Here is a 21,298-nt window from a genome sequence, read left to right on the forward strand (position 1 = left end):
GTATATCTGTAAGAGGGGACCATACCCCCTATTAACCCATTTTTTTTGTTTATTCTGCAACCGCTGTTTCATACCTTCCGACTCCAACGAGTGTTACACACGATCATGCTTGTGTATTACAATTATTGAATGGTTATTTGTTTTGTATTGTATCAATGTATGTACATATCAAATTTCATTAAAATCAGTACAGAAGTTCTAGAGATAATTGACCAAGTCTGCAAATTCTCTTAATTTATTACACCAGTGTATATGGGGTTATATATTTTCTGTCTTTTTCTCTATGCTACTGAAGAAGGAACTTCTCACAGTTCCAAAACACGTCTAGCTGTTGTTTAATCACATTTTCAATATACTTATGTTTTTCTTATGTCTATTATCTTATCCAAAAGGTATACTTTCTTTCAGAGGATATTTTCAAATAATTCTCTACAATAACTTCAATAATATTCTCCAAAAAATTATTACCGAGAATTTTAACATTTGTAGTCCCCAGACAACAATTGAACTCATTTCCTGACCCAGCTGACGAAATTTGGCATCTGAGGTGCCGAATCATAATGAAAATCAAGAAACCTTGACCTATTAGCAGGGACAACAACTTTGTAGTGGATTCAAAGAAATGAATGCTATATTTATAGTGTGTTATTTTTTAAGAAGAGTCTTATATTTTTGACGTAGTAGGCACATTGAAGCTAACACGTAGGCAGTTAAAGTTGCTATATCTCCTTTATATCAGAAGGAAATGGAGGGATAGACGTATGTGGGTACATCCTATTGATGAACAGGGACTTCCATGTGCAAAATCATCTTTAAAAGTAGCCAAAAAAATTTTACCAAGAATTTACATTTCTAGTCCCCAGACAACAATTTAATAATCACCCATAGAAACTTTTTGTGCCAATACCATATTTTTATCTGCCATGGTGACCTGGTGCCCGGATCATACCAAGCACTATGCCGGTAGGTACATCAAAGCCTGGAATTCCATGTTCACTGAAATCATCTTCAAATCGTTTGCAAATAATTGTATCAGAAACTGTGAACTGGCTGAAGGCAGAGATGGTAGCAGGTGAAGGCATGGTTAAAAATCCCCTTCTATAACCTTGTATGAAACCAGGATGCTGCACTCCAATGGCTTAGATCTTGATATAGAATTTGGAGAATCACAAACTGAACATATTTTACTTATTCATATCTAGTTTTTATAAATAATATAAATTGTCAGAATTCTTTTGATTTTTTTTCCCCAAACTAAGAAATTCTGAGTTAAGTGATTAGCTTAACGAAACCATTGTTTTTTCCCTAGAATGTGAGAAGTGAACCAAACAGTGAGCCGAGCAGTGATATTAATGTAACTGTGAGAAGTGGCAGTCATGGCAGTATTTGTGCAAGTCCGAATATGTCTTCAGCATCTTCTCACACCACAGTGAACCTTATCAAGTCTCCTTCACCTTCTATCTATGTTGGTGGCCATTCCAATGATCGTCCTCCCACTGCTCATACCATACTTTACGGTAAGTTTCCAGAGTATTATTATTTTGCATAATGCTCTTGATGTTTGTAATAATAAAAATGCTCTGTTTCTTGATTGTGATTTCATTAATTTTTCATTCATTAAGTGAAAAATCAATTAACTTGATTTAAAGAACCTCAATACTTATTTGAAAATGATTTGATTGTAACAAATTCATACATTTCGATGAAGACACAATATTTGGGGGTTTTTTTCATACTTTTTGGTTAATATCGACAAGCATAGAAAGTGAAAAGCCATTTATAAGCAGGAATAGAAGATTGAAGCTGATAATTATCAGTTAGGCCCAGGGTCGGTAGAAATTTTAAGAATGTGAATAAATGAGTAAATTCAGTTATGTATTGCTCTCATCGGAAACTATGCGGTAACATAGTTTTGCTATGGAATATAATCTTGTGGACTAAAATTTAGAGTATGAAAATTAATATTTTGCACTTGTGTGGTCCGCGCGAAAATCTCCCGAATTTTCATTTCAAAAGTTGGCAGCTATGAAATGTGTATAATAATTACATAAATATGAAACTTGTGTCTGGAATTTTTGTGTTTGACAAATATATATATGATATATTAAATGAATAACTTTTAGTTTGTTGAAATAAATATGTACATATTTTTTAAGAATCTCCATTAGGAAATCATCATAGTCGAAACATAATTGGTTATAGTGGCCCCTACAGTCAGACACCCAGCCCTATTCTTGCCCGTCCAACTAGCAGTTCCAGTTCTCGCTCATCTTATTCTCCGAGCCAAAGCCCACTAATGGGCCGATATGTCAGCAGTGCCTCTTCCATCTACTCCCATACTCAGAGCCCAGTGTTATCTCGACATACCCCTGGAAACAGCAGTGATGGATCAGCTTGTTCACCTACTGGTAGTCCTCTACAGGTAAATTTGATTATCAGTTTGTTGATGGTTTTTTTTCACTTCGAAACTATACTTTTGTTGTTGTGATGTTGATATTTATAGTTTTATCTGTTCAATGTTTTATGATATCGCTCCATTTCCAAATATGTTATGCTATTTTGAAAAATTTCAGGCTAGGCATGTTTCGGTTGAGGGCGCAGTTTTCTCCCCATCTCAAAGTCCCAGTCAGAGTAGACGAGGGGATATAGATGGATTTTCCCCAGCTAGAAGTCCCGGTAACCTCAGCAGTTCTTCCATGTCTCGCCATCGACCTTATAGCGTCTCTGTTTCACCTGGTTTGATCCACAGTAGTACTTGCAGTACACCAGATCAGTCTTCATCGACGGAAGGTTCAAATGTCATCAGTCAACCATACCAGTGTATAGCAACGACGCCAGATCACCTAAGTATAGAGACCAGGGTGAATCAAGTTTCTCCTCTTTCCCAACATCCAACTCCTGATGCTCGATCAACTAGTACGTATTAATCTTTGTTGTGGTTGTGTAATTTCTTTGTGCATGTTTTTTTTTCAATTAAGAACTATAGTGGTTGAAATCTACCTAACAACATTCTCCATTGCCATTGGACTGTACATGAAAAAAAAATTCATTGTTGGATGTATATAGTATAGTCAGACTTCAGCTACAAAGCTACACCTGGGAACAGAATAAACAGTACTTCATAAGCTGGGTGACTTACTAATGAGTAAGCCTAATTTGTTGATTTTGCTGACTAGGATTTTTAAAAATGAATGTTCATCATCATCAACAACCATTTTCAATCCACTGCAGGACAAAGGTCTCTAAATTTTTCCATTCTGCTCTGTCTGATGCTTTAGCCATCCAGTTGACTCCAGCTACTTTTTTGATCTCATCGATCCATCTTGTGTGGGGACACAGGGCTGTCATTTCAACTTTTTCCGGGGGGAGGGGGGGGGGGCAAAGAACATGTACTCAATGTATGTATATATATATTTGTGTAATATATATATATATCATTTTTAGTGTATTTTTAAAAGATAGGGGCAACAGCCCCCCCTGACCCCCCAAATGACGGGCCTGTGTGGGGACACCTTCTCGGATGTTTAACACCACGGGGGTACCAACCCAGAATACTTGTGATCCACCTGTTGTCCTGCAGTCTTGCAATATGTCCAGCCCATTTCCATTTTAAACATTTAATTCTTTCCACGATATCATATACCTTTGTGTGGCTTCTTATCCAAGTGATTTGTTTTCTGTCTCTTCTTGTGATGTCTAACATAAATCTTTTGATGCTCCTTTTGTGTTGTCTGTAGCCTTTGTATCGTCCTGCTTGTGAATGCTCATGTTTCAGCTCCATGAGTCAGTGCTGGGAGCACACACTGGTTAAACACTTTTCTTTTCAGGCATAATAGCATGTGGCTGTTCAGAATTAGTTTTGCCAAAAGTACTCCACCCAATCCTGATCCTTCAGTTTATTTCATTAATATGATTTTGTTGTCCATAGTAATTTATTTTCCCATGTATACATAGCTTTCTATTTCTTCTATATCTGTGTTGTTGTTGCGCAAAGGAGTTGAATATAACTTTAGTCTTTGGCAGATTCATTTTCAAACGCACCTGAATACTTGCTTTCTCCAGCTCTTGTATTATTTCTTCTAGTTCATCTGGATTACTGCTGATAATAACAATGTCGAATTTATATCAATGCTCTTGAAGATTTGCCATATCAATGACAGTTTTTGTATTTTTGATAAGTTTTACTCTTTCCATTCTAATGTTAAGCATTATTCTACATCTCGCCAGTTGATGATCACTTCCTCTAGTTGGGCTTTTCCAGGTCCACTTTGGGGTTCCTTCTTAAAAAATGAATTCATGATGCATAACTGTTCACTCTCTGCAAATTCGACGAGTCTGTTTCTTCTGTATTTCGTACACTATAACTGATGTTATAGAAGAGTTTATACTTTAAAATAATAGATGTCATACTGAGTGAGGTCTTACTGTATAATGGTGAGATCAAGTCGTTGAAGTTTTTTTAAGTCAAGGCATTAAGACAAGGAAAGCATTTGGGGGGGTATGGTTGCTATATCTTGTGCATATAAAAATTCAAGGGCGTTCATTACGTTGTTTATTCATGAATATATTTTTTTGGGGGGCTACTCAAGCATCTTGATCAGTTAGTACCTTCAGTACTTGGTGGTTGTTTAAATTAATAGAATGATGCGTGTCTGAATTCGGTATTGCATATGCTACTGTCTGGCATGTGGTTCAAAATTTTTTTTTTACTGGGCATGTCAGACGATAGATTTGTCCAGATCATGTGCATACTTAAAGACATGACTGAAATCGGTAAGCACAATATGCCAAAAACTGCAACATTCATCACAGAACAAACAGTGCAGCTGCAGAACAATCTCGGAAAATTTCAAGAATAGTGTAGAAAACACTAGGGAGCAATAGGAACTTCTACTAAACTACATATGCACCTTGTCCACATTCCTCTGCAGAACTTCTAACGAAGTGGTACATGTGAGAATATGCATGTAGGTGTTGTGAATCTAATGTGAAGTTTTCTTCTGTGTAATGCTTGTTATGTGTAGTGCTGCCATCTGTCATCAAATTTTCTAACTATGAGTGAAGTGTAATTGTTGAATGATTTTATCGTTGTGGGCCTGTTGCTCTCTCTGGGGAGATTTTATGCCCTGTTCACGCTTCAAAGTTGGGAACCACAGGGAACTTTTATAGCAGAACATTTTTAGTCAGTTGAGATTTTTCATTGCAGATCAATGCAAAACATTCTCTCTTTAGGGGGCAGAAATTTCTATCCTCAGATCAGACATTTGAATCCATGAAAAATCTACAAAGACTAGATTAGCTATAATTTTGCAATATAGGGATCACAATCAAAAGTATTTTTGTGCATCAGATCTCATCATGAATCAAAGACAATTTAAATGACTAACAAAAAATGTGTGTTTTTAAAGTAGAAAATTTTTCAAGAGCTTGATACTTTTCCTACCAAATAGGTTCATTAATTCTGTCTCGTTTTCAGAATGTTTTAGTGTGGTGAAATTCATGTTAGACCTTTCTGATCTAGCTTTGGTCTTATTTGAAGCTCTGGAGGAAAAATGTCTTAAGAGCTTCAAATAAGACCAAAAAACCAAGTCTTATACAAATTCAAATGTCATAACAGACAAAATATCCTACGAGGTATGAGGTGTCTGGAAAAAGATGCCCATAAAAAATATGGATGTCGAATGTATAGCTAAACGTATATAAAAGATACAGCAACCAAATAAGAGCAATAAAAAACCAATAATTATGATAAAACAAAAATATACTGCCCATTAAAAAATTATGGTTGTCTCATCTAAGTATGGATAGCTTCTAGATTTATCCCAATATGTTTATCGTGCAGTCGTTAGAAATTGCGTCCCCCTCCTCCCTCTAGTGCTGACGTAAGCTATTCCATTTATTCACTATCCTATTAGAGAACAACTCCCTGCGATACTACAACCTAAAATTGTCCCTTCCTAATCGATACTGGTGTCCCCTTGTCGAAGCAGTTGATTAGCAATGTATTAATAATTATTGTCCATTTTATCCATCCCGTTGAAAATTTTAAATACTTCAATCATATCCTCCACACTTGCACTTTTCCAATGTAAACATTTCAAAATGTCAAGTCTATCTTCATAGCTTTAAGCCTCATGTGCCATCAAGAGCACTCGCAGCTTTTCTCTGCACCCCCTTGACCAAGTCAATGTGTCTCTGTAAGTATGGTCTTCAAAACCTAATGGCATGGCATACTCCAATCCATGGGCGGAGATGCGGGGGCAATGCCCCCCTCAGCATCAAAGGTAAAGCAGACTGATCTAATGTATTTGCGTATATATGAATTAACATCATCATCATGCCCTCCAGCAATCATCGCGCCTATCTCCACCTATGCTCCGATCCAGGATGAAACAAGAACCGGAAAAGTGGATGGATAACTTTAGGAGAACATGAGAAAACCTTTTTGAGAATGAAACCAAGCATTCTATATGCTTTTTAACCACTTCTGAACAATGTTCAGAAAACCTAAGATGCTTGTCGATGAGCATTCCCGAATTTATGATCCTAATTGCATCCAGAATGACACCATCACCATTCAATGTATAAGTGAAACGTGGTTTGTTCAAGCCAGAATGAGAAACCATGCACTTGTAAATGCTAAATGAAATACTTTGCTCATCGTTCAGTTATGATTCCATTGAAACTCGCCGTCTCCAGGACCTTGCTAGGTTTTTTGTAAAAATTCTTCACTTTGATATTGATCCACCTGATATTCTAAACCTTATTACTTTTTATTGCCCACAAATCAATCTTAGATGCCGTAATCTTTTTTATGTTCCTCCATATCCTTCTAATGTTTTGAAAAATTCTCCATTGTATCGATTTCTAAGATGCAGTATTACTGATGATGTATATTTTTAAATTTTTATTCTGTTTATACATGTGTTTTTATCTTTATCTTGTATTGATATATGCAAACTGTAACTGGGCTTTTGCCTGTAGTTTGTATTTTTAAATAAATAAAGGTCATGTTCCAGTCATTAGCCCATGCTGCAATAATATTCAAGTTTTTTTTTTAGCCTCTCCCTTTCGCTTTGATTCCCAACTACCCCCATAAGCTTCATGTCACCTATTAATTTGCTCACAATCTCATCGATACCTTGTTCAAGCTTATCGATAAAAAGTGTAAAAAGACGGGGACCAGGGACACTTCTTTTTAACACCTTTGAAGTCAGAAAATTTCCTGTTCACCATAACCTGCTGTGATCTATCTCGCAACCATGATTCTATCCAATTCAGCAAGTTGCCCCAATCTCACGTAAATGTTTCAAGAATTTGCCGTTAGACATGATTAAATGCTTTCTTGAAATCAAGATAAACGATGTCAAAATTTTATTTTTTCTCAAAGCTTTATTCATAGTCTTGCTGTATGTCAGTGCAGTGACAAGTAATTTGTAAGAATGATGGTATCATGAGCTACAAGGTCAATCTGCTGGTTGCAGTTTTTTTATGATACAAGTATCCCCCATCAGACTTTTTTTTATAAAAATATCTCTTTAATCTGTTTTACATACTTTGATATTGAAATTTGTATAAGCAATTATGATGAGCATGGTAAGCGCATTGTTATTCCATGCAGAATATATATTTGCATACAAGATAAATATATTGCCTAGTAGAGACCAATAACCAGTCACTCATTGATTGGCTTGGAGTGTCCAAGGGCTGGAACTAGAGGGGGGCAACTGTCCCAGGCAGAAAAATTTAGGGGACGGTAGTTTTAAGGGGGAACAAAGAGAGAGAGGAGAGAGAATACTGTTATAAAATTTTCCACAAATGTTGAAGTTGCTGGGGTGGAAAAATCCTACTTATGGCCCTGGCCCAAGCTCCCATGTTAGAATTCTCCATGTTCTCCAAGTTATGACTGGTCCATACTTTGTGCAAGTGATATCAAAATGTCTAGATGATAAAATTGCCCACGATCCCAATTAGTGGCATCTACTAGCAAATACTCTCTGTATTTGCTCGGAACTCAAATTATTTTTAGCGAAATTTTTTTTTCTTTGCTTGTAACTTGGATTACTGGCAGATTGTCTCACTTGTGACTATTATTTTCTGATTTCATTTTTCCTTACACTTTAGCATCCAGTGCCTCTGTTGCTTCCAGTGCCTCTGACGAATCAAATGCTAGTGACTTTTCCAGTCCGACTAGGAGACCGTCCAGTGAGAGTATAGATGAGAGTAGGTTACAATTCCTTAACGATCTTTCCCAGAATCCTTTGGGCCTTGGTGGACCACCTGGAATCTCCAGGCAACAGTTGCTGAGTGGTCCTTGTCCCATATGTGGGGACAGAATATCTGGCTTTCACTATGGTATATTCTCTTGCGAAAGTTGTAAAGGATTCTTCAAAAGGACAGTTCAAAACAAAAAGAATTATGTGTGTCTACGTGGTGCTAATTGTCATGTTGCCATCAGTACAAGGAAAAAATGTCCTGCATGCCGTTTCAATAAGTGCTTACGCATGGGAATGAAACTGGAAGGTAAATTGGTCTCACAAATTCATTGGTTTACTGTATATATGTCTTATCATCCGTGGATTAAATAATTCTTGTCTCAGAATAGAAATATATATATATGTATAAATGCATCAGATAGAGTCTGTTCTATTTGCAATAAATTTATCAAATTCTCTATTTACAGCATTAATTTTTAAAAATTTGAAATTTTCATTCTATTATTTTATGTGTCCGTGACTTTTTTCTCTTGCATCATTTTCTCAGCCATACGGGAAGATAGGACAAGGGGTGGTCGTAGTACATACCAGTGCTCTTACACTTTGCCTGCAACATCATTAGGTGATGAAGGCAGAATTCCATACAGTGGTGAGATCAGTATTTCTCCATCGTCTTTGACGGGCGATTATCATGGGAAGCCAGATACCTCGTCATCAAGGTCTTCTAAAGGTTATTATTTTATTATTATTTTTAAACATTAGATGATGGATAAAATAATTAAGTTGAAGTACAATGTTTCTTTATTATGCTCTAAAAGGAAATCTATTGGTCTAAATTTAATATTCTGTATTTCGATACGATGTGGTGTTTTGTAATTTATCATTGGTATAGTTTATTATTCTTTCTGGCCAGTGCTCTTTCTCGGAAATAATTTTCCCATTTTTTACTTGCGGTTGATTTCTGACTTTTTCTTTATCAAAGAATTTCTGAAATTTTCATGGTAATTTAGTATGAAATAGCTATGTTATGATACTTGTAATGCAAGGCTTGTCCACAACAGCTGAATTTTATTACCTCTTAGAGAGTTACCTCTGTTAGCAGATACTAGATAAGTGGATAAACTGATTAAGTAGATAATTTTTTCTAGTCTTATCCCATTTCTATACATTAATAGGAAAGAAATTGAATACTGTATTTTCTATCCATATTGTATAAAATTTTTGTTAGACCAATGTGCATTAATTAGCAAGATTAAAGAATCGCAAAAGAAAGCTTCATTGGCCGAGGTATCACTGTATTAGCATAATTTATAATTAAGTACATAAATAAATTTAATGAAGCAATATCACTGTATTTTGGCATGATTGGATAAGCGGATATTGGGATTCTTAATTGTTCCTATTTCTTTTAACTTTTAAATGTGTAGCTTTGCATATATATGCACATCTATAAGACGCTTTGCATGTATGCAAGGAATTTTATAGACATTCATTACTGCAGCTATTGTGAAGATAGAAATTCAGAATTGACTTTGCACATAGGCTGTCATTTTTTTTCCATTTTATAATTTGAATTGATGCTAGGAGATGTCCCAATTAACTACAATAGCGCTTTGTTTGTTACAGATCATGTGTGACTGTGATTTCATTAATTGGTCAAACTGGTTTTCGTTTGCATTTTTTTAACCTTGATTTTAGCAACACAATTTTTTCCCTGGCTATAGTCACAAAGAAAGTAATTATATATTTGGAATGTAATATTACTTCAATACATCTATTTTATGGGTGATTTTTGAGGAACTATACGGCAACTTTAAGGCCCTGTATAAGCAGTACAATTTGAGATAGATTTTTTTAAAATGATTTTTCAGGCTTTCTGTACCATTCCTACACCCCCCCCCCTTTAAGGGATGGTGAGGGTTCGAATCCGAATCCTTGTGATGCAAGTCCATCACTACCACATGGCTGCACAGCAGCAAATTTTTCTACTAGTGTCTCTTCATTTATAGGGAGCCAAACTTGGGATTATTTTTTTATGAGTGTATATTATTGGTAGATGAAGTTCATCCTTTTTCCTGGTGCCAATTCAAAGCTACATAGTTTAAATCTTTCTATCTGAAAAAAATATGGGAGCAAAACTATTATTAACCACTGTCAATGCTATGTCCAAGGAGCTTTCCATCTCTTTGAGTATTATTTGGTTTTCCTCCATAATAGCTCCTTTGCAAAGTGCAGAATGTTTAATCCCAGTATCAGACAAACGCTTCTCTTGGGTAACAAAAAGGCGATACTATGTTTTCTTTTGGACTCCATATTCACGAAAGATTCATATAAAAAAAAGTGCTGGTATTGGATTTCTTGGAATTAGTATTTTTACCATTGACCTATGTATTAAGATCACAAACACGCCCCAGCTTTGAAATTGGTTTATTGACAATATAGCTTGAAGAATAGTTTTGCACTAGTAACTTTTTAAAATCATCCGTTTATGGTGAAGTAATAAAACTTGTGATTTTTTTTTTCAGAGTCAGCAGGGGCCAATTCACCAGATGAGCAGAACCAACCTGCTGTCCCATCTTTGATACACGACATCCTCTCGGTGGAGCATCTCTGGCATTGTACCACCACCTCAGATAGAGACTCTTCCAGGTCGTCATCTTCATCCATTAAGCCATCAGAAGGGGATCAGGATTTCCTCAATTTGTGTAATATTGCAGACAACAGGTTGTACAAGATTGTTAAATGGTGTAAGAGCTTGCCTTTGTTCAGAGAAATCGGGGTAGGTTCAAGAGAAATTTTCATTGAAAATAAACTTAATATGTTTCCATCTATAGTAGTTAAAATAATCATTTCTCATACAATATGTGCATGTGTATTATACACAGCATCATGGCATCTTTCTATGTAAAATGAATTGAAGCATGTAATAGGCTAGAGCTATGTAAATATTCCATACCCGTGGTGTAGTAGCAAATTTCTTTATCTGAAGAAATTCTGAATTTTCTTGTTCAAGAATGTTTCCACTTCTGCTGTTATTGTATCTGTTATTGCGAGTTTTTTTTTTTTAAATCAATTTTTTTCTTTCAAATATTAGATGGATGACCAAATCGCCCTTCTTATTAACTCGTGGTGTGAACTTCTTCTACTGAGTTGTTGCTATCGGTCGATGGCAACTCCTAACGAAATCCGAATTTCCCATGAGAAGTCTGTTACTATTTCTCAAGCACAAGCCATGGGTCTGAGTCCTGTGATTGAGCGTATGGTGAATTTGACAGAGCATCTTCGTCGGTTAGAGGTTGATCAGTATGAGTATGTTTCTTTGAAGGTTATCATCCTATTAACATCAGGTAATTTTGACTTTTCCCCCCAATATTTTGTTTTTAAGTTGTGTAGATATCGATCAAATTGAATATTTCTTCATTATTTTAATCTTTTTGAAAAATAATAAATAGACTTTCTGCACTTATTATTTGGGGTATGATTAAAAGGTATCAAGGTGGCAAAAATGCTAGATATATATATTTTATCTTCTTCCCAGAAGCCTCTTTTTGAATGTACACATCTCCAGCCATTACTAGAAATATCTCTGGAAGTCTTATAATGAAAATCTTCACATATATGAAAACCATGTTTAGTTACTCCATTATATTTTGTTTTATCTTGTCCGCTGTATCATGACAATTTGTCAAAACACCTGGACTTTAGGAGAAGTCCTCATCCTGTTAGCTTGGATGAGGAGACAATTAACTGATTATTTTTGCATTACTATGTACAGTATTTTGTGAAGGGGTCAGTGGACTTATTGGCACAAAGGGTCTGGGAAACAAAAGGTTAAAAGCCTTTCTTAAAAACTCTAAAAAAAGTAGGATAATTTAGTGTTTTTGTGCTGGCCGTTGTTTTATCATGACAATCCTCTAGCGCAGTAGTTCCAAAAATCTACAGTTCCATTGGCCTGCCATCGGTTAGCAGCTCCCTGTAAGAGTCGATGAAAGAACCCCTTGAAAGCACTAAACAGACCATATTAAATAGTTTCAGCTCACTGCGAGGTCCCTAGGAGCTGTGATGCCCATTTTGAGAAGCACTGCACTAGCACAAGGGTTTTCAATGCATGGCTCATGGAAGGCCTTGGAACTTCCCATGCTTTCCCACTGAACGCTTTTCTCTAAAAGTTATCCTGCAGACCATGTAGTAGGTCAAGAGGTGTGACACTCCCGGCAAATATTTCCAAACTCCATGATGTATGTCCTCATCAGGCCATAATAGTATCATCAGCTTTATGATTGATGTACAAGTTGCACTGTGTTCACAATGGCTTCAGTTCTTGGTTACTTCAGTTGACCTGATTCACAGTTCCTTAAAGTTTTAGAACAGTATAATAAGTTGCCAAAAATGAATCAGTGGAATGCAACACCGCAATTAAACATTTTGCTACCAGTTATATTGAAAATGGAGCTGGATCCGGTTTCCCACACGAGGACATTATGGTCACAGTTATTAATCAGTTGTTATCAGAAGCCCAGAATCCCTGATGTGGTCACATTAACCGTTGTGCACTGTATTTCTTTGATTTGTTTCATTTGTGATATGGTAGGCCAAATCGATAAGATAGTTACCTACTCTACCGGATACAACTAGTTCTTTTCAGACACGAAGGTACAACAAAACACATTGGTATCGCAAGAAATCCCAACACCCTGCCAGTGTTGGTTGGTACAACAACTTTTCAGTGAGACAAAGAAGTTGATCATTGCTGCTCAGAATCTGCAGTAAACTGTAGATCATGGTCTTAGCCCTTCTAATCGAAGAATAACTGTGGTGTGACAGAAAAATATCTGTGTCAGAATCTCGTGCAATAGAAGTGAAACTTATGGGTTGTTTAAGTCTGATTTGACATGACTAGGTTCATCTGGCCTAACATCTATCTTTTACTGGTCGCAAGATACCAAAGCCTGAGAACATACACACTCCTTCCCACTCCACCCTGGCCGAATTTTCTTTTCTTCCAAACTGTGTGCATCACCCATCTTACCATCTCTAAAGGGGATGTTCTACAATCCCAGCGAGGTCATGAGAGGTAGGGAAAGGTAATAAACTGTGTCTGACACAAACCGCAAAATGGTTCAAGTAATCTTTTTTAACAAGAAGGAAAGCGGCTTACACTATATTTCCTTTGTTCTATTTCACTTTTGTCATTGAGGGAAAGGAAAGATTATGTCATTTCCATTCCTCTGTTTCAAATTACCTGCTGTGGATCGAAAAATTTGCACCATCCCTAAAGAAGTTTCACTTTAAAAAAATGATCAGGATGGAAATTGTAGATCATGATCTTAATTAGCCCTCCTAGGCAAAAACTGCAGTGTGACAACACAAAAAAAATGATCAAATATGTTTATTTTTGTGCTATTTTTCTTTTGAATATTGAATAGTACAAATAAATTCTTTGAGGCCTTTGGATATGTTAAAATACATTTTTTTTCATAGATGCGCACGGATTGAAGGAGCCGGATAAAGTTCGTGCATGTCAGAAGCGTGTTCTGGAAGCATTACAGTCTTACACGTCATCACACTACCCTCACCATCCCAGCAAGTTCGGAGAGCTGCTTCTTAGGTTGCCAGAACTGGAGCGTGCGTGCCAAGTCGGGAAAGACTCTCTAACCACGAAACAGCGAGCCGGGGACATGCCAAGCTTTAACCTGTTGATGGAGCTTCTCCGTGGGGACCACTAATAGTCGCAGTTTGCTGTTGTTTCTACTACAATCTGCTGCTGCCGCTACCCAAAGATTTCGTCAAACATTCTTTTTTTTCTCTCTCTCTTTTTATCTGTATTTCCCCCACCCATATTGTTTCATTGCACATCATGTCAGCTTCGTGTACTGCTTTTCCCCTCTCCCTTTTTTTTTTTCTCAAAATTTTGGTGTGCTTTTGTGCAAATTCAACAGTTTATTTCCTTTTTTCCAAATTGTTCGCTGGTTGAAGATATTTGGTGCCAATTCTGTATATTTTGTATGTCTATGTGTCAGTGACATAGTAATATTACCGTTTTGTTGTGTCACTCGCCAAAAAAATGTTTTATAATAAGGAAAAACCAGATTCTCTACTTACTAATATTTGATCGAACTTTTCTGGATAACTTCTCAGGCTATTTCAAGCGTAGAATTTGTAATTCTCAAAGCATATCAATCGAAACTGAAGCATGCAATCTAAAAGTGTTTAGATATATATACATATATATATATATCTGTAATCTTGCGCTCACCTATGCTCTATGCAATGTTTGATTATAGTGAATTTTATTTAATACAAAAAAGTGTGTGTGGGATTTTTTAAAATGTTTATCAATGTAACAGATATATTTCTTGACAGGTAAAATTGAAAGTTTTCGATGTTTTAACGATATGTTGAGGAATAACACCTACATTTTTTTTACCAGTATTTTCAAATTTCCTAAGCGGTCATCTTTCATTATATCTTTTGGTTACTTTACATCAGGGATGCACAACCTTTTCAGTCTACCGGCCAAATATTTGAGATGGTTGCTGCTTGCTGGCTTCATACTGCTGTGCTTATTGTTTTATTTGGGGATTAGTATATATATTTTTTATGAGCACTTGTGTCTGGCTGGATGACATCCCCTTTGCAGGCCACATCTCTCTCCCGGGTCGGAGATTCTTCACCCCCCCTACTTCACGTCTTTAATACAAGTATCAATCAACTTTAAGGATTTGATGTTTTATACTTGCTATACATGCACCTCGTACACATTCCTCTGCGAAATTTCTAACGATACAGTGCATGCAGGAATATGATGTGTGCGTATATGCATGTCCTTAACGTTTTTATTTTATCAGAATTTTGTTTTTTTCTTGTTCTTGCTGATGCTTTCTATCTGCATTCCATATTTTGAAGTAAAGATGGTAAATGCTTGAATTTTCATGTTATGTAAGAATTATATTGTAGGTATTTGTCCTCTCTGCAGAGAGAGTTTTTAGATGGGAAACCAGTTGCATTAATGCATTGAAGTTGGAAAACTGCATAAAACTAACTTTGGCCAACCCAATCGTGCATCAACGGGGTTCGAACCCTGATCCTTATGATGAAAGTCCAGCACAATGCACACGCAACCACACAGAGGTGTTTTATATTGCAATTATTTTTAAGTTGTTTCAAATTGTGTTGTCGGTTATCAGTCAGACTGCTCTGTCTTGTGTGGAACATTTCATTCTGTCCGAAATACTTGTGGGCTATTTATTACCTTTTAATGCTTTTCAGCCCTTAGTGGCCTTTCTGCTGCCTGTATATCTAGTTAGCTGCCCCAGGACCCATGTGTGTCTTCTCAGAGGAAACGAAAGTCATTGCAGCTTAATTGCTTATTATTTCTGAAACTAAAACTTGGATCCAGACACATTTTAGAGGAAAATTGCATGTTTCTAAGATATGAAATGCATTATGAAAATAATCAATCTTTTTCCTTCTCCTGTTTATTCGACCAAGACTTAGCATGGTATGCTTTTCTACAGTATTGATGGCTACTGTGCCCATAGACAATAAGGAATAGATTTTTTTTTTTTTGAAACCGAGCACAACTCAGGTATATCGCCATAGGCAATTTACTACCTAGTGAGTTGTGCCGGAAGTGTAAGTGTGTGTACCTAATAGTCTGAGTGCGTATCTAGTGTTGTGTATGATTTTTCAGTGCTGCCATCTATATCTCAGAAGTGAAGTGAGTGATGTGTAGTAACTGAATATTTGTTCTGTTTGTAGGACTGTTGCTCTCTGTGGCGAGACTTTTTAACGGGGAGATCGGCTCGCACTTGCGCCTCAAAGTTGGGAACCACAGAAAACCAACTTCAGCCGACCACCTCTGTGGCGACGGTGGGGCTCGAACCCGGGTCCCCGCGATGCGAGTCCGTCACTATGACCACCGCAGCGGCTAGGAATAGATATACAATAATCCAGTCTATTGACTGGATGATCAAAATCGCTACTGTTTGTGACTAATTGATTTTTTTTTTAAATGCTTTTCACACGGCCATCATAATAAATGGGCTCACCTTGGCATTGCCGAGTCCTTAGATAACTTTTCATAACAGTTACCATAAATTATGTCCAACTTGTAGTGCGTCTCGAGTGCTGCTGTGGTGGTCGAGTGGTCATAGTGATGGACTCGCATCGCGGGGACCCGGGTTCAAGCCCCACCGTCGCCGCAGTGGTGGTCGGCTGAAGTTGGTTTTCTGTGGTTCCCAACTTCAAGGCGCAAATGCGAGCCGATCTTCCCGTTAAAAAGTCTCGCCACAGAGAGCAACAGGCCTACAAACAGTACAAATATTCAGTCACTACACATCACTCACTTAACTTCTGAGATATAGATGGCAGCACTGAAAAATCATACACAACACTAGATACACACTCAGACTGTTAGGTACACACACTTACAATTCCGGCACAACTCACTAGGTAGTAAATTGCCTATGGCGATAGACCTGAGTTGTGCTCGGTTAAAAAAAAAGAAAAAAAAAGTGTGTCTCAAGTGCATTGCTTGGCCTGGAAAGGGGGGGGGCATGATGCTGCAAAAATGGATTTGGTTTCATGGGTGGAACCCACTTTGCTGACTTAAATTAATGTATCCCTGCATGGGGAGGGGGGGGTGTCGGTTAAACTCTGAGTATGATTTGCTTTTCCTCTCAAAAATTGACCCATTCATAAGCTAACTCCTGGAAATATTAAAACAATTTTTAAAAAAATTGATTTGGCTTATATAACAAGAGTATGTACGGTAATAGGTTATACAACTCAAATCATTGAGTTGTAATAGATTATACAACTCAAATCATTGAGTTGTACTAGGTTATACATCTCAAATCGTCTGACATGGCAAACCATTCAATTACTGGATGAGAAGGGTTTAGATGAAAAAGTAAATTTACAGCAGTATTTTTCATATTTTTCAAAAATTATCATTGGACAAACCTACGCTAAAGAAGTTGGGGGGGGGGTGATTCTGGACTGATGATCAGCTTTGTTAAGATCAGGTTGTAATCACTTGCAGATAGAATTTCATATAAAACGTATGATTCCAACCATAAATCATATAATGAAGGATGACCGCATTTTGAGAAATATTGTTTTTGGTTTCTTTTCCACAAAGCCCTATGTATCATCTATCTATGCTGTTAAAAAAAGGGGGAAAAAACCTCTCGAAAATGAAGATTTCAAATTTTTATTACATTTCGCGTTCTGCGAAGATTTTTTTCTTGTATGTCGATAAACATTCCGTGAAAGCCATGTATTTCTCCGAGACATTCCTTTGACATTTGACTAATGTTTAGTTTAAAAAAAGTTAGCATATTTTTGTGATTTTTTAGAATTAGAGTTTGAAGCGTGGTGTATATAATGTATTGAGAAAAAAAAAGAAAGTCATCGGATGACCGTTATACATGATATTGGAAATTGCATGCATGCTTTGTTTTCTCGTGTGTGTTTTGTTTTTTGTTGCTTCGTTTTTGCTACTAGATTTAAAGGGTTTTTTCTTTTTCTTTTCATTACTATCAATACTTGGAGCAGCGTTTCTCAACTTTCGTGAATCATTAATATCTTTGTTAACGTAATTTAGGGGGAACTATTTCAATTTTATTCATTACTGTTTCTTGAGGAACATCTAGCAATTCCTTGTCCCGTTGAGAAATGATAACAAGTCTCATTGAGAAGATTTTTATGTCAAGAAAAAGCTGTTTTAACGTTTTTTCAAGAATGTTATTGCAAAAATTCTGCTTGAATTTTATGAATTAATAACTATATTATTGTTAGTTTGAATGATACTGTTAAATTCAAGACATTTATTGCATACGATTCTTTATTGAAATAAATGCAGTTGAGCCCTGATATATCAAATTAGCAAAGGATGCCAAAAAAGTCCTCATAGCTATGCAATGAAACGATAACTGCCAAATCTCTCAGATTTTTAAGGTGGGCTTCTGAGGTTTTAATTCTATTTCCTCCCTCCTAGAAAGTCTCGCTACAGAGATCGTCAGGCATACAATGATACAAATATTCAATAGTTAAATTTCACTCATAGTTTGAAAAAGTGGTAGCACTGGAAAAATTCAGAAATGACACTAGATACCCATTCAGACTGGTAGGTACAGACACACACTTCCAGAGCAGTTCATTCAGTAGTAAATTGCCCATGTCGAATTGTTGATGGACTAGAGTTGTGCTCAGTGTCAAAGAAAGAAAATTGTATGATGCATCTCAATATAGTCAGATCTCAGTTTAAGGGACACTCCAAGTGTGTCTATTTAATGGAGAGGAATCCTAATCTGTCTCCCTGTGAATTTGAACTTATTTACCTCTGAATAAGGAACAAAAAAACTCTTGTGCAATGGGTGTCTCTTATTCAGAGGTTCCACTGTATATGCTTCCCAAAAGTCCCCTATGTGCTCAAGAAAAGAATGTAAGCACAATATGACTTTCTTTCGAGAGAAAGGTTTCTAACCTGATATCTATTGAGCTGCTCTATATGGCGATGTGACTGGAGTTGTGGTGTGCTGTGCTGTGGAAAAAAAAAGAGAGAATTCTTCCTCACCTAGACTCTCTTCCCAAAATGGTCTTAAATTTCCTTAATTTTTATAGAATAAAAAAAAAATCCCTACTTTTGGGGGAAAACTATAATTTCAGAAGAATTCAGAAGGGAAAATAAGTCTTTTGACTATTTTTTTCTTCTAGATTGGCTTTAATGTGTGACACTGTTTTGCAATTTTTGTTCTCAAAGGTTTTAGGGGCAGTGATTCTCCAACTTTGAGCACCTCCAGTTCACTCCTCTGGCAATCGTTCACCTGTTGCTTCTCTGCTTGGGTTCCAACATTTTCCAGGTGCTCCCAATTACACAGTTGCAAGTCTCCCAAGATCTTCCAGGAGGATCCCGAATTTTTAATCCATATCCTTAACTCCCTAAAAGTACTTGTATCTCCCGAATTTTAATATTGATTGAAAAATCCTTACTTTTAAAGGAGAAAATTATTCACAAGGAATTTCCCTGTAAAAAGTGCATTGCCTCAGTTTCCCCCTTCCCAAAATGGCTCGACCTACATTTGCTGCCAATTGCCTGAAATCGCAAAACAATTCAACTTTTTGGGAGGAAAAAGACAAAATTTTGCCAAAGAACCACCATCAAAATAATGATGTTACATACATGTCCAATTTTGAATTATGAGTCTCGTTTTTGGCAGCAATTTTTTAAATTTTTTATTGCCGGGATTTAGATTTGAGTGCAGTATTGTATTTGCAGGTTAACATAATGCACTGATTCCCGGTTCTATCAAGATTTTAATGGCAATAATGTAACCCTGGTGGTCACCGAACGTAGAACTGATAGATATGAATATTTACATTACAGAAACTGGGAAACAAAATTTATGTAAGGGCTCAACTGTATTACTTAATTTTCATCCTTCAAACTATTCTCGTATGGTCAATGAGCTTATCAGGCTTTGTTCGCTTATTGGTGATTTAAAATGTTGAAAATTTTTCTTTTCAGTGCACGGACAGGTATATTTCCATGTATATGCACAGTGTAAGAGTTAAGAATGATTTGTGGTTTTTCATAAGTACGATCAAATCTCGATAAGTCGAATGTGCAGCAGCACTGACAAAAAACCAAGTTATCATTAGTTTGACTTATCAGAAATTCAGAGTGGGGGGAAAAAGAAATATTTATTGAAATAATAGTGCTGTTTATGAATATCGTATTAGTAAAGCATTTCAAACTACTGGAGACAGCGAAATTTGAAAAGTTTTTCTAATTTAATCATATTTATTCATTGAATGAGAATATTTAGAAATAAACTGCACGTATGTACAGGATTATGGGAACAGTCGCATATACATGATACTCATGTAAATGAAACAAATTACAACTCTCTTATAGTCTATTTTTTCCTTCTTTCAGGAGAAACTCAATTCACTTTTTTGCAAGCTGACAAATGAATCGGCTAAATTCTACTTTTAAATGCTAAATTCTACTTCTAAACGCTAAATTCTATTGTTAAATACTAAATTTGTTAAATGGGAGAATCTTTTAAATTTTCTTAATTTTATCACTAAATGCTATTTTTTAAATTTTTCTCATTGTCGAAAACTTTGACTTAAAGGAAGAAAACTTCGAGTTAAGAGAAAATTTTGAGATTTGAAATACCAAAAAAGTTCTGGGGCTGAGTGAAGCAGATATTTCAGTTATCGAAGTTTGACTTATCGTGAATCGATTGTATCTGGATGGAATGTGTAATGATTTTTCAAATAACTGCATAGTAGTTCAAAGATTGCACTCATTAGTTAGTTGTTTGCCTGATATCATATTGGATATGAGGTGAAAACAATTTTTTTTAATTTCTTTATTTTTCGTTCCATATTTGCTTAGAATGTTCAGTTTGTCCAATGAACAGTTTCTGAAGCAGATTCTTTCGTTCTGAAATTATTAGTTTTTTGTGGGTCAGTAGAATTATCGGTTCTGATATTATTGTATGGGGGGTTCTCAAACTTTTTCCACCCGCTGTGTCCTTACCCTCTAATCAGTGCTTATCCTTGATTTCCCATAGCAGTTTAATAAGTAAATTTCTTCAAAAAAACCTTTTTCTGGCCATCGAGCCACAGTGCATAGTTTGAGAATCCCTGCTGTAGTAGATTGATACTGTTCAGTGAATGTCTATTGTAATTCATCAGAGTTTCTTATGAACTTGGGGGTGAGGAGAAAAAAAGCACTATCCTGTACTAGGGAAATCAAATTTATCAAACTCGTACTTCATACCTAAAGCAGAATGTGCCGAAATCTGTGATATACGTCACAGAACAATCAGTGCTACTACTACACCATACATGCACCTCGTCCATATTCTTCGGCAGAACTTAATCAGCGCTACTGCAAAACAATCTGGAAGAATTTGAAGAAAAGTAGAAAATGCACTATTATATGCAAATTTTTACAGCAGAAGATTTCCAGTCAGCCGAGGACTTGTTTCATAACAGTGAAAAACACTCTGCTTCAGGACTTCATGGCAATAAAAAAAAAACCATTCGGCTATAAATTTGGT

The 21,298-nt window shown here is 36.2% G+C and overlaps 1 protein-coding gene across 2 annotated transcripts in view; it reads left to right on the plus strand.

The window, feature by feature from the left end:
• Hr39 (Nuclear hormone receptor FTZ-F1 beta) overlaps positions 1 to 15,958 on the plus strand; it is an 89,520-nt gene extending 73,562 nt beyond the window's left edge. For both annotated transcript variants that reach the window (XM_089234236.1, XM_089234237.1), the window contains exons 3-10: positions 1,310 to 1,517; positions 2,157 to 2,422; positions 2,574 to 2,916; positions 8,125 to 8,523; positions 8,764 to 8,946; positions 10,742 to 10,995; positions 11,311 to 11,563; positions 13,698 to 15,958. In XM_089234236.1, coding sequence (XP_089090362.1) covers positions 1,310 to 1,517; positions 2,157 to 2,422; positions 2,574 to 2,916; positions 8,125 to 8,523; positions 8,764 to 8,946; positions 10,742 to 10,995; positions 11,311 to 11,563; positions 13,698 to 13,942 — 2,151 coding nt within the window. In that variant the 3' untranslated portion in view covers positions 13,943 to 15,958. The remainder of the gene's footprint in view (positions 1 to 1,309; positions 1,518 to 2,156; positions 2,423 to 2,573; positions 2,917 to 8,124; positions 8,524 to 8,763; positions 8,947 to 10,741; positions 10,996 to 11,310; positions 11,564 to 13,697) is intronic.
• Positions 15,959 to 21,298: the final 5,340 nt, after the last annotated feature.

The sequence above is a fragment of the Pholcus phalangioides genome, unplaced genomic scaffold, assembly GCF_987345545.1.
Source record: "Pholcus phalangioides strain wild (caught in Gottingen) unplaced genomic scaffold, Ppha-v1.0 ptg000008l_1, whole genome shotgun sequence".
Lineage (NCBI taxonomy): Eukaryota > Metazoa > Arthropoda > Arachnida > Araneae > Pholcidae > Pholcus > Pholcus phalangioides.